The sequence below is a fragment of the Ascaphus truei genome, chromosome 1, assembly GCF_040206685.1.
Source record: "Ascaphus truei isolate aAscTru1 chromosome 1, aAscTru1.hap1, whole genome shotgun sequence".
NCBI lineage: Eukaryota > Metazoa > Chordata > Amphibia > Anura > Ascaphidae > Ascaphus > Ascaphus truei.
In genome coordinates, this window is record NC_134483.1 from 240,294,206 (window position 1) to 240,307,715 (window position 13,510).

Consider the following 13,510-nt stretch of genomic DNA (forward strand, 5'->3'; position numbering starts at 1 on the left):
CAAGTAAAGATACCGGATGGTGGTGATTTATTCACGACATGCTTTTAACTTCCTTACCCTTGTGAGTGTGATTCTTTCCCCCCCCCCTTCTCCTCCTTTTATTAAATATACAGTTATACACTATGGGGCGTGCGCTCTCTTCTCTTTCTCCTCTACAGATTCCATACACTGGCGACACACTTTATTCGAGCTCGGCTAGTCCCACGAATTCGGGTATACCCGGGTGTATTGAGGTTTGTGACTGTTTTCTGCCCGAGTGCATTGAGTTATTTTCCAGGCAGGGATTGAAGCATTTTATTCCAGCTGGCTGCAATACTGCACAGTATATATATATATACTGCATTACAATTCATGAATTTATGCCATCTGGTAGACACGCGAAGCATTGCAGCCTATTAAATCCTAATCATTATCATTTAACAAATCAGCCGCCCATCAGCCAGGCATGAACCCAGGCTGGGAAGGCAAACGCAACGGGGCTTGTCAGAGGTGAGGAGCGGCGCATTCCAGGTATCTGCCAGGTACATACCGGGTATTTGCTCGAATAAAGTGTGTCGGTGCAGTAGGATGTGGTTCATCCTCTCGAGAGCAGCCGGAGACCCCCTGAACCTAAGTCTATAATACCATTGACGAACTAAATCATAAAGGACTGGTTTTTCACTTCTTTATTCATTATTTATTATTTTTCTTTTTGCACATATATGTACTGCGTTTATTTTAAGTTATTTTATTGATTATATGTTTATTGTTTATTGTTTATTTTTTACGCAGGCACTGATAGAAATCACATTGTTATTTGTATTAACACTATATATAACTTATTTACCACCTATATACCCATTGAGGCGCTGCTTTTTCTTCTGTTTGTTAGTTCTTATATTTAACCCACAAGCAGCTGCCCATACTCTTATTAGGGAGAGGTATACAATCAGTGCCTGAAATATGATGCAATCAACCAAGGAGAGGATCTCCAGAAGGAGTGGCCTCATCTCTTCAGGGGTTATTGAGGATAATATGGATACTGAGTGTAAAATTGATATTAAAGGAAATTTTTTCAAATTAGAAACTTTAATGAAAGAGGAGATGACACATTGTGGGACGCATATTCCTTACAGGATTATGTAGACCGCAAAATTATCCCAAGAGGTTTAAGGGTTACTAAGTCCCCTACATTTGAAACCAATGAAGATTTTACCAGAGAATGGAATGAAACACTAGACAGGTGTTCATTCTCATTAATGAAGCTTTTAATAGATTTTAGAGACACGAAGGTTAAAGAATTAGAGATAGAAATTGATGCAATTCAAGTTTCATTGAAACCCTATTGTGACACTGAGGAGTTTAAGGAATTTGATGAAAAAACGAGTAAGAGAGTTATGACCTTTGAAAAAGAAGTCATTGAGAGGAAAGATAGTAAACTCAGTCGTGATAAAGACGATTATGCCACTAATAAAGTGAGGGTCTGGAAGCGGACACAAAATCAAAACTATAATTATAGAAGAAGAGGGAGATATAGTTCAGGTTCATGTACACGAGGGGGTAATCATTATCAGTCCAGAAACACGTCTAGTCACACCCCATCCCATCAGGCAGGTCATCGGGGTTCTCAAGCTCCCTCTAGAGGCTCCACCGCCCCTTCCTCAAGCGGTGGATATTCGGTCCTCGAGGTGGAACCTCTTCCAGAAGACATCCAGGGAAGAGACACCCCTGATGTGCAGGATGTGAGTGGGGTGTTTACTAACAACGGTAAGGGTGCCAGATCAAAAGAACCTAAAATGATACAAAAATCTACACATTTTTTAGACAAAACACCAAGACAGGAAAAGAAAACAAAAGGGAAAGACGTGGACAAACCTTACCCTCTTTGGGACCGCGAGGCCCCAAACAGACCAACTGGTCAGGGAAAAAGAGGAGCAGAGGAGTTAGAGCAGGGAGGGTTGTCCAGAGGAAGAAGGAAAACAGACGAAGAATAGCATTACCGACAGTTACTAATATCATTAATCTTTCATCTTCACCATTATCCATACACGAAACATCACTATTAGAGAGGGGTTTATCTTTTGCCCCCAACACAGGTCCAAATGCATTCCAATTGTTTATAGATTTAAATAATTTTATTAGAAAACTTACTCTAAAGAGGTACTATAATATTCAGGAAACAAATGCTAAAATAACCAATCCTGTTTCTATTTTCAACACGCAGGAAGAAATTTGTATTGAGGCTTTGACATCTCTTCTGAGGGAGTCGGGTTCCACTTCTGGATCACAAGAACATATTGACAACTTTGAGTTGTCTATTCATCCAATCAGTTCCTTGGACATAGACCTGGAGGAAGATTTGAGCATCATGCACTCACCATTCAGACCCAGGTCAGTCTTTTTCCCATATCAGTCTAAGGGTGGATTTGTGGACACATTTTATAATCTTGTACTCTGATTTTGAGTCAATGTGTTCCAAATCCACCAAGATTAGAAACAATTTAACCACTTGTGAGCTGGATGCATTGAACATACTAAGGGCCAATCATGACATTGTCATCCGACAGGCCGACAAGGGTGGGGGCATAGTCATCCAGGACTTCACTGCGTATCTCATGGAGGCACCCAGACTCCTGGGTGACATGGCCTCATATACTGTGTTGGAATCTGATCCGGTTGAAAACTATCAATTGTTGCTGAAGGAACTTCTCACCAATGCACTGGGTGATGGTATTATTTCAAAATTGGAATATAAATTTTTATTCACTTCACATCCACGCACTCCTATCTTTTATCACTTACCAAAAATTCACAAGTCCTTGCTCAATCCCCCTGGTAGGCCCATTGTTTCTGGGATCGAGTCGATGACGTCGGGCTTGTCCCAATATGTTGATTATTATCTTCAACCCTTTGTAGCACAGCTCAGGTCACATATTAGGGACACACTCCACGTTATCGACTCAGTCTCAGGTATCAAATGGAAGCCCACTTATCTATGGGCCACATGTGATGTGGCATCCCTTTACACATGTATTGACCATGCCAGGGGGATTGAGGCCATTAAATACTGGCTTGACAAGGATTTATCATTTCCAGATAAACACAAACAATTTATTTTGCAAAGTATTCATTTTATTTTAACGCACAATTATTTTTTATTTGATGACACCTTTCACTTGCAAATCTGTGGAACGGCAATGGGCACGAGGTTCGCCCCTAGCTACGCCAATCTCTTCATGGGTCACTGGGAAGAGACATGTATATGGCTTAACCAACAGTTCGGGGCTGGCCTCGTGTACTACGGCCGTTTCATAGATGACATCATTATCATTTGGGATGGTGAAGAGTCAGTGTTTTCTAGCATTTTAAGTTCCTTCAGCGATAATCAATTTGGACTCAAATTTACATTTGCAATTGATGCAGTTTCAACAATATTTATTGTATTTGGTCCTTACAGCAGATTCAGACTTTAATCCAGTAATCACCACAAACGGTGGCTCAACAATATTCCTCTGGGGCAGTTTCACAGAATACGTAGAAACTGCACCAGAGATATTGATTATTTGAGTCAGTCTGATATACTTGGGGAAAAATTCTTGTCCAAAGGTTATGATCCCGTTCTGGTGTCCGACTCCCTCAGCAAAGTTGGTTCTATGGACAGGATAGACTTACTTAATAAGTCTAAAATTAAATCTAAGAAAGCAATACGTACCAGTTATGATGCTCCGAGAGAATCATTTAGGACCGATTCATCTACTGTTAGGTTTATTACCACATATAATCAGTCCTCTAGATCCATTGATAAAATTCTCAATAATCACTGGAGTATTTTAAAGTGTGATCCCCATTTGGGGTCCTTCCTGTCAGAAAAAGCCTCAATAGTATATAGGAAGGCAAGAAGCATTAAAAGTATTTTGGCCCCCTCCAAACTTAAGAAAGTTCAATCATCTACACTTTCCAGTAGGGGCCCTGTGGGGAATCATAAATGTGGACGCAGTAGATGCATTACATGCAGACATATTTTAAACAAATCACAATTCTTTTCAGCTATCAGAGGGACTACACATCTCATTACAAGTCATATCAACTGTTTAAGCACTTATATCATTTATCTAATTCAGTGTGGTTGCGGTCAACAATATGTTGGTCGCACCACTAGGTCCTTGGGTACTCGCTTCCTGGAGCATAGGAGAAATGTCTTAAAAGGATTAAATACACATAGTATTTCACGACACTTTAAATCCAGACATAATCAGGATCCCAAGTCCATGACTATCATGGGACTTGAGAGCATTTCTCCTAGTGTTCTAGGGGCGATCGATTCAAGACCCTCTGTAGACGGGAAACATTTTGGATCCACCAGTTGGGCACTCTGAGCCCTGGTGGATTCAATGAATGCCTTGATGTTAGCACGTTGGTCTGATTCCTTCAGATGGGGGAGCCCTCCCTGGTCTCTGATCCCCTCTGTAGTCCTCTGTCATCCATTTGTCCAGGTCTCTCCTAGACCCTTTCCTGATCTTGGTAACTGGCACTCGATACATGTGAAAGTATATTCACTTATAACCATCATGTGTGTTATACACTGTCCTGTTTTATTAAATTTTAGGACTCATTCATTTTTTCATATATATTTTTACATTTTTAATATATATTTTTATTATAATATATATTTCTTTATATACATCCCTTATTAGATGTATACACATGGTTTTCACAATATATATAATTATAATATGTCAACACGTATCACTTAGTAAATCCCCACATATGTTTGGTTTATTAGTTATTATATGGTAATATATGTTATTTTATTCACATATATACACAAATTTTTAACACTTTGTATATTATACGCTTAACACATTAGTTAATTAATATTATTTATTTTTAGTCCACATGCACTATTTATCCTCTCCCTCTCTTCTTGAAAAGATTTGCCCAAAAACAATATTAATATGAATCTGTCACATTGGTGCTTTGTTGTATAGTTCTGCATATGTAAGCACGTGTATACATGTACACATATATATTTATATATAATAAGATTTGAAATTGAGTAAACTTATTGACTGTGTTTTAGATATTTGGTTTGTCTACCTCTCCATCTATCTCTTTGTTTTGTATTTAATGTAATTTAGTCAATATTATATGTTTTGTAATTTATGTTACAATCAATGGATTTTATTTATTAACTTGTTGCCATGAGTATATAGAGTTTTAGTTCATTATGATCACATTGTGTTATTGTTATGTTGCCAAACATTGAGTCTATGTTATAACCTTTAGTATAGACATTATGAATATCCACATCCATTTTTGGAAACCACCATAGACACCTATATATATATATATATTTATATATATATTTATATATATATACAATCGATTTATAGTCCTAATTATTAAGAGAATATATATGCAATAATACAATCAATATATCAATTTCCAAAAATGATAGTGATACTTTAATCATTACAATGTTTATCACTAAGTGTCTATCTCCTTGTAATATCCACAAAACAGTTAAGTCCACTGATCACATACAAGTTTGGTCTAATTCTTTAACATTGTATATACAGTTATTATCGTGGTTTTTAACAGTTGATTAAGCCTTCCTCCAAGTAATATCCCGTTCAGCTGTTTCTAGGGGTTGCTAGGACACGAATTATGTATATATACTGCATGAGTTCAGCCCCTTCCCATCACCCTTTGAAAAAGTCGCCAGAGAGTGACGAAACGCGTCAGGGAGCGTCATTACGCATTACGTCACGGACATTACGTCACCACGTTGCGCATGAACAGGCCGGTTCGTGTGTGTAACAGCTTGAGGCCATACAGCTAGGAGATCTTCTGAGGACTCCAACCCGATGCCGGTACACTTTATCTACGCTTGGATACTATCCTGATGATCACGGATCGTTCACTATCCAGAGACTGACATCAGAGACAAGTAAAGATACCGGATGGTGGTGATTTATTCACGACATGCTTTTAACTTCCTTACCCTTGTGAGTGTGATTCTTTCCCCCCCCCCCCTTCTCCTCCTTTTATTAAATATACAGTTATACACTATGGTGCGTGCGCTCTCTTCTCTTTCTCCTCTATATATATTGTTAGCAGAATACTTATGTAAATTGCATTACATTATGCAGTTTATTATTTACTAAAGGTGTGTTCTCATGCATGACACTTCCTTGACACGCCCCTCCACATCATGACCTTGCCCACCCCCTCACTCGGTTTCTAAAAACCTAAAGTCCACATATCAGCAGAGAGGAAAGCGTGTGCGAGTCAAGTAGCAGTGTAGCGCTCAAATTCGCTTTCACTATGGCCAAAGCCTTAGGGTGAATCTTGTTTGCAATTTTACAAGCAATGGTGTAGAAATCCCAGCATTTGTTTTTTGCAGTGGTGGTGGGGGGGAGGGGGGGCTGGGGAAATGTTGATCAACGTTGCCTGTTTCTGCCCAGGTTTTGCTTTGCATTATGCACAAACCGTTTTCTTTTGTTTTTTTTTACAGAAATATGTATTTGGACATATATTCAGGTATACTGTATACACAGCAATAAGTTTCTCAAGTGTATTCTAGTTTTGTTTTTTTAAGGAATGGACCTACAGTGGCACTCAACCAACAAACCTACAGAAAAGCCAGTCACTTCTCACCCCTGTTCATTGAGTTGCAATGGTGGCATGGTGAGATGAGTGCCCCTGTGAGAATCGACAGTCTTCTCACCCCATTCAGGGCTGAAATGTATACTAAATTGCATTTATACTAAACCTACTTAGGACTTTTACTGCTCAGAAGAAAGTGCTTACAAACACACACCTAAATGGTTATATGGACTGTATTGGGAAGTACCACTTATTAGCTATAGTGTGCTATGAGTTAGCAGAGCTATAGTGTGCCATGACATGTACTTTGAGTTAGCAGAACTCTCTCTCTGTCACATGTTTACAATATACAAAGTTGTTTACTGCAAAGGAAGTGTGACCCATCAGTTTTAGCACTGATTGAGGAAGCCTAACACAAAATAATTTAAATTAAAGCCTAGGCTAGGGATAGTGCCAGAAGCTTCTCCAAGGATCGTGCAGGTGCCCTGGCCAAGAACTTCCCTCGCTCTCTCTGGATCAGACTTGACTGATTGGGGCTTCCCCGGGTGTTTGGAGTGTTTTTCCTGTTGTATATGTTAAGGTGTGCAAGCTGTAACTAAGAACATAACCGAAGCTAAGTAAAATCCCTTTTTGATTACATCTCTAAGACTGTTTACTGACTGTGTGCAAGTTATTGGCTGAATCCAGAATCTTTGCATTACATTTGGCGTAGCCAGCAGGATTCAACCAGAAACTTTTAAGGATTTTGTGCGAGTGGGGAAACTGACACTGACATGTTTATTCATTATGAGTATGTGGTTGGTGTTATGTTTAGCTGTCTGTAACAGATTATGTTCAACAAGACAAAAATATGGAGGATGGGGGAGTGAAAGAACGGCTCGATACCCGGGTGGGCTAGATCCGGACCCTGGTCACCCGTAGCAGAGGAACATATCAAATAAGTGTAACCCCTGGTACACCCAGAAGTTGGTGAAAAGCTGGGACATCAACTTACCAGGTTAAATTTATTGAACTATAAGAAAGGGGAGCAGATAGCCGCGGCAGAAGTGGGATGGATAATTTGTTGGCGCTCCTGAAGGAAGCCCAGGTGAGGGAGACAGGAGACCTAGGACTGCAGGCAGTCCTTGACCAATTGTCTATACAGTAGTAAGAGTGTATGCTAGCGGCAACTGAGCAGGCAGAGAGCTTTGAGGGTAAATGCACCACACTTGCAGTTAACGTCATCAATAGAAAGCAGAAACTGAAAAAAGGGGGTTACTGTAGCATGCATGTGAGCGATAGTACAGACAGCAGAGTGGACACCGTATGTCCATTGGGTGACTCAGTGGATGAAGAAGTGGAGGTAGAGTTGTCTGATGAGTCGGAAGTGGAGGGTGGAGTGAGGTTGGCACAGAAGGTCCGGCTCATAGTGACAAGGCAGCGATGACAGAGAAGACGTAGGAAAGATGATGTGGATGGGGAGGTTCGATACTATGACGTTCAAGATATTGAGACGGAAGATGCACGTGACTACACCCAATCAGAATTAATTGATATGTTGAAGGCATATAGTCAGCAAGGAGGGGAGTTACTCCTCTCGTGGGTATTACGTCTTTGGGATGAGGTTGGGGACAGTGTCAGGCTCTCAGGGAAGGAAGCAGTGTCGATGGGGGCTATGACTAATGACCCACTACTGAGACAGATAGAGGCATGCTTGTGGATACATAACTTCAGTCTCGTGGATTTGGTGCAGGACGCTATAGCACAAGTGTACCCCCGTCCAAGTAACTTAGAGCCAACAGTCAATTTGAAAACAATAGGAGACTGGATCACTCGGCTACGTATTATGGCATGCGTTGGATGGTTAAGGGGGGCCCAATGGCAAGGTCCTGCTCATGAGAATTTTACCTTAGGGATGCAGGCAAATTTATTGAAAACTGCCCCCTTCTCTCTCAAGGCCCTGATTTTGTCACTCCTAGGGGGTCTGGTACAAGGGAGTAAGGTACATGAGGCTACCACAATGCTTGGGCAGCTTGGTGAATTAGAAGACAATCGGTCTAAACCTGTTAGAAGCACGGAAGCTGAAAAAGGGGAACATATGAAAACCTGTATTAAAATAAACCGTAAACAGATGTGGATGGATTTATGGAAGGTGGGGGTCCCATGGGAGGAAATAGATGGGAAATCCACCACTGAGCTGCTAAAAAAGTGGAAGCAAATAGTCAGAATAAACACGGCAAGGGTGTATAAGACAGATAGTGAAGATAGGGTGGGTGGTAATAGAGTAAAGCCCTCAGCCCCGTCCTTATACCCCTGGAAATACTTGACTGACACAAGCCACGCCCCCCCCCCAGATGGGTGGGAGGTGGCCAAGCCCTTATATACCGAGGGGGTTCCACTGGTATGGGTGCAGACAGGTGTCCCTATGTACCTGTCCAGGTGTGGTGGGGTAAGAAATGAGCCCCACAATCTTTTATGGCTCTCGTGTATACAGGGGCTAAGGTGACAATCGTGCATGGGAACCCTGATAGGGAAAAAGGAGAAGTAGTGCATATAGAGGGTCTAGGTGGGGCCATCACCAGATCAATTTGGGTTGCAGTGCTCTTTGCAATCAATAAAGGTCCCTCTTTCACCACCACCAGAAAACATGCTGTGCATAGATATGTTGCTGGGTCAAAGCATACAAACTGGGTGGGGGGTGTTCAAATTTGGGTTCTCTCATAAGGCCTATTATTTATGGGTGATCAAGGAAATAATAAGAGGACATGCCAAACAGACCCCCATACGAATACCTGCTCCAGGACAGCCTGAATGTTTGAAACACTATCATTTGCCAGGGGGACACAGAGAAATAGGGGACACAGTGCAAGTATTGTTACAATAAGGGGTTATTAGCCCCCCATTTGAAGATTTAAACGTAGAGCAATGGGAGATTGCATGGTTCACAGATGGATTGGCCCAGATAAGATATAAAGGCCGGCGGTGGGCAGCAGCTGCATCTAACCCCAAACATAATGTCGTCCTCTAAGATCAAGGGACAGGTGGTTTCAGCCAATTTGCTGAATTACAAATAATACTAATGTTGATTCAAGAAACCATAGAAGCTCTGTTTCTTTATACCTACAGTTGTGCCTGTTACAAAGGACTTAAAACATGGCTGGCAAGTTGGAAAGAGAGAGGTTGGAAGCCTATTCGGGGTGGCCCAGAAATTTGGGAAGAACTCTGGACAGCAGGAAATACATGGACAATCAATATAGGACATGTCGATGCCCATTTACAGGAGGGGGGTCCAAATGGGAATGCTGACGCACTAGCCAAAGTGGCAGAGACCCAGATGCTAGACCTAGTCCTACTTAATTTGGCCAATTGGGCTCACGAAACAGCTGGACAAAGAGGCATGCAGGCCACATATGAATGGACTCAATGGTGGGGGTTACCTATAACCCTGGATATGTTAATGGATGTACAGAATTAATGTCCTATGTGTGGTATTCTCAAGCATTGGCCATTGGAGAAAAAAGACCAAGAGGATTTGCGGAGGGGCTATGGCCCACACCAAGTCTGGCAGATAGACTTTATAGGCCCACTGCCAAAAGGCTTACGAGGACTACACTACTGCTGCACAGCTGTGGATACATTCACAGGACTTGTAAAAGCACTGCCTTGCAGAAAAGCAGACCACACCGCTACTCTGTGGATGCTACAGCAGTTTGTGACTGCGTACAGTATGCCCAACGAAATTCAATCACATCAAGGGACCCATTTTACTGGCCACGTTGTGCCAGCATGGGCTAAGGACTGTGGGATGCAGTGGACATTGCACATTCCGTATCATCCACAGGTGGCTGGTTTGGTGGAGCAAAGTAATGGATCGTTAAAAGAGAAAATTCGTAAACTCAGAACACAGACATTAAGGGGGTGGGATGGAGTCCTTACACAGGCATTTCTGTTATTGAAAACACACCCAATAGGGTTAAGAAGTACCCCATATGAAATAATGTTGGGACATGGGGAAGCCATACCCCATACACAGTTACGTCTACTGTTCGAGGGCCAAACCCCCCTGGCGTTTGCGCCACCACAGGTATAAAGTTAGCACCCTTTCAGGGGTAACAGCTATAGGCAGAGCAGAACCAGTCAGTGTGTCGCTAGGCATTTATGGGGAATTGCAGGAAGGGAGAATTGTGTTTTTCTACCTCACACCTTTGCTAATAAACACAGGGTGGGCGGTGGTGGGAGATACTGGTAGGGAAGAGGCCTTTGTGCGAATTGACCCACAGACATACAGATGGATAGTAAGACTTGGTAATGCTGAAGGAGAGAGTATTTCAGCAGGTGTACACCTGGGGGATGTGGTAATCTATGTGCCAACACCCCTGCAGATTACTTGGCATGACAAAATCTCTGATTTCACAGTGGGCGCCAGGGTATGGGTGGTGTTATCACAAAACAAAGGAGGACGTAAGCAAGGGGAAGTGATAGCAAAAGGGCAAGAAGTGACAAGATTGGTGTTAGTACAAGGGGCCCTTCACCCTGAATATGTTCCTGCCTGTTTACTTGCAGTTAATTGATATTTGTTTTTCTGTTTGTTTTGCTGAGTCCATGGATATCTGGATCCACAGTATACTGAACACTTTGTCCAATCAAGCCAACCAGACGAATTGGTGGATGTGAGGACCCACATCAGTGCATGAAGAAGATGGTTACCCGTATATGGTTGTCCCATCGACTATGGAAATTGTCTCCAATATACGACCCATTGCAGTTTTACTAGGTTACCCGTTGGAAAAAAGAAAATGTCCATTCCAGAGAAGAGCTTGTTATGTAAAAACAAGTCTAGTTACGAACCCATCCCCTAGACTCAGATGTTTGGGTGTATTTGGGGCAACAATTGTTGAATAATTATGGTTACTATTTAAGTGGGGTTTTATCTTTGATCAATGTGGACTATATGTGGACTATATATATGGACTATATGGACCGCCGAGTAAAGGCGTTCCGTCTGTAGGAAAAGATTGCTCTGCCACCCAAATCAACAGGTGGAATGTATTGGGAAGTACCACTTATTAGCTTAAGTGTGCCATGACGTGCTTTGAGTTTGCAGAGCTCTCTCTCTCTCTGTCACATGTTTACCATATATAGAGTTTTTACTGCAAAGGACGTGTGACTCATCAGTTTTAGTATGCATTTTGCTACAACACTTAAAACTGATTGGAGGATGCCTAACACAAAATAATCTAAATTAAAGACTAGACTGGGGATAGTGCCAGAAGCTTTCTAAGGACCATGCAGGTGCCCTAGCCAAGAACTCCCCTCGCTCTCTTGGTATCAGACTAGACTGATTGGGGCTTCCCCTGGTGTTTAGAGCATTTTCCTGTTGTGTGCTGTTAAGCTTTGCAAGCTGTAACTGAGAACATAACCGAAGCTAAGTAAAATCCCTTTTTGATTACATCTCTAAGACTGTTTACTGACTCAGTGTGCAAGTTATTGGCTGAATCCAGAATCTTTGAATTACATGGACTTACAATATAGTATTGAACTGCAAAAACATCCTGGTGAAATGTAGTTACAGTATATTGTTATATTTTTAAATTAATATTTTTATTAACATCTTTGCTTGATTTAACAAATTGAACATTAAACTAAATCTGTCATTATTGTGATAGTACAAATAAACACTTGAAACAAAAGTATGTTCCACACGTTTATTCAAATGACAGAATTACACAATATAAATCAAAACATTAAAAACCATGCTCACCAACCACCAACCACAACATGAAGTTACAAGCTAGGGCAGATGGGGCTACATTGGAGCAAAGCACTTTGAGACATAGGTGCTGGATGCAAATGCCCATTTTCCAACCAAAATTGTCTTGAAATATAGATCCCCTTATCGCTATTTGATCTAGCTCACTTAAAACATTTGTCTTCTATGTGTGTATCTTAACTTATATAGTGCCCACAGTATGATGCTGATGGGGTTACCAGGTTCTTAATAAAGGTCAAGCCCTGATTTATTTACCTCTGATCCAAGTATAAGGGTTCAAGAGTGTCAGCTCTTGAGCCCAGTCACTGTATATGCTTAACCTGTAATTTGCGACAATAAAGATTTTCAGTGTTTTTACATTTCCAGGGATACCAGCAAGCAGGTATTGCTAGGGCATGAGTTTCAAGGGGGGGGGGGGGAGGGGGTTGCAGAGATACTGTCAGAATGTGCCTAGGTAGTTGAGGTCCGGAGTTATCGGTTCCCCTAAAAATGTACCCGAAAATCATACCTCATTCTCAGATACATGTAGGCACATTGTCCCTGCAATATCTCACCCTGAAAATGCTTGTGCGACTCACCGCTAGGGTTCCCTGCTTCAGCATAGCCCAGAAAGGTAAATGGGGCAAAGGGATGAAAAGTGTCCCTGGAACTATAAGGGGTCCCTAAGTTAAGGGGGATACCCCCAGTTAATGCCCAGGTAGACCAGAACCTGCATTGGGTTTCTTGGTTGCTCCAATTGTAGATAAAGTTTTGAGGGGACTCTGAGTCCTGTCTAAATCCAGTAGATAGTCTGTGGGGAATAAAGGCTAGTAGAAATTAAAGTGCAGCTTTCTATTCTATTTCGCATACCCAGAGACTAAGGCTACACTTATAGTGACAGCGACATCAGGCTGCGGTTGCTGGAAAAATCAAATTTAGATTACTTCCAGCGATCGCGACCAAGCCATCGCGCTGCCGTGTCGTGCTTACTTTAAGCGCACGCGACGGTGGCAATGTATTTGTTTTGACGTTGCATCGCTGTCGCCGTCTCTGGCACTATATGACAGTATTCATAAAATATATCTTAATACGTGTCTACGGCTGTGCTTAGTGTTGTATGTACTGTACTGTTGTGCACTGTATATGAGTGAAAAAACGAGTGACGCCGCGGTCACGACTCCTCTAAACAGCCAA

General features: G+C 41.7%; 1 protein-coding gene across 1 annotated transcript; it reads left to right on the plus strand.

Moving 5' to 3' along the window:
* The first annotated feature begins 1,238 nt into the window (after positions 1 to 1,238).
* LOC142494316 (uncharacterized) lies at positions 1,239 to 10,073 on the plus strand. The gene is made up of 4 exons (XM_075598901.1): positions 1,239 to 1,454; positions 1,594 to 1,721; positions 1,804 to 2,370; positions 9,694 to 10,073. The coding sequence occupies exons 1-4, from the start codon at positions 1,239 to 1,241 to the stop codon at positions 10,040 to 10,042; spliced, it is 1,260 nt and encodes a 419-aa protein (XP_075455016.1). The 3' UTR covers positions 10,043 to 10,073.
* Positions 10,074 to 13,510: the final 3,437 nt, after the last annotated feature.

Bases quoted from the DNA above. Each gene is read 5' to 3' on its own strand.
- LOC142494316 (XM_075598901.1), top strand. From the start codon at position 1,239: ATGAAGCTTTTAATAGATTTTAGAGACACGAAGGTTAAAGAATTAGAG. The intron at 1,455-1,593 runs GTGAGGGTCTGG...CCCATCAGGCAG, and splicing joins ACGATTATGCCACTAATAAA to GTCATCGGGGTTCTCAAGCT. The intron at 1,722-1,803 runs GTGAGTGGGGTG...CACATTTTTTAG, and splicing joins ACACCCCTGATGTGCAGGAT to ACAAAACACCAAGACAGGAA.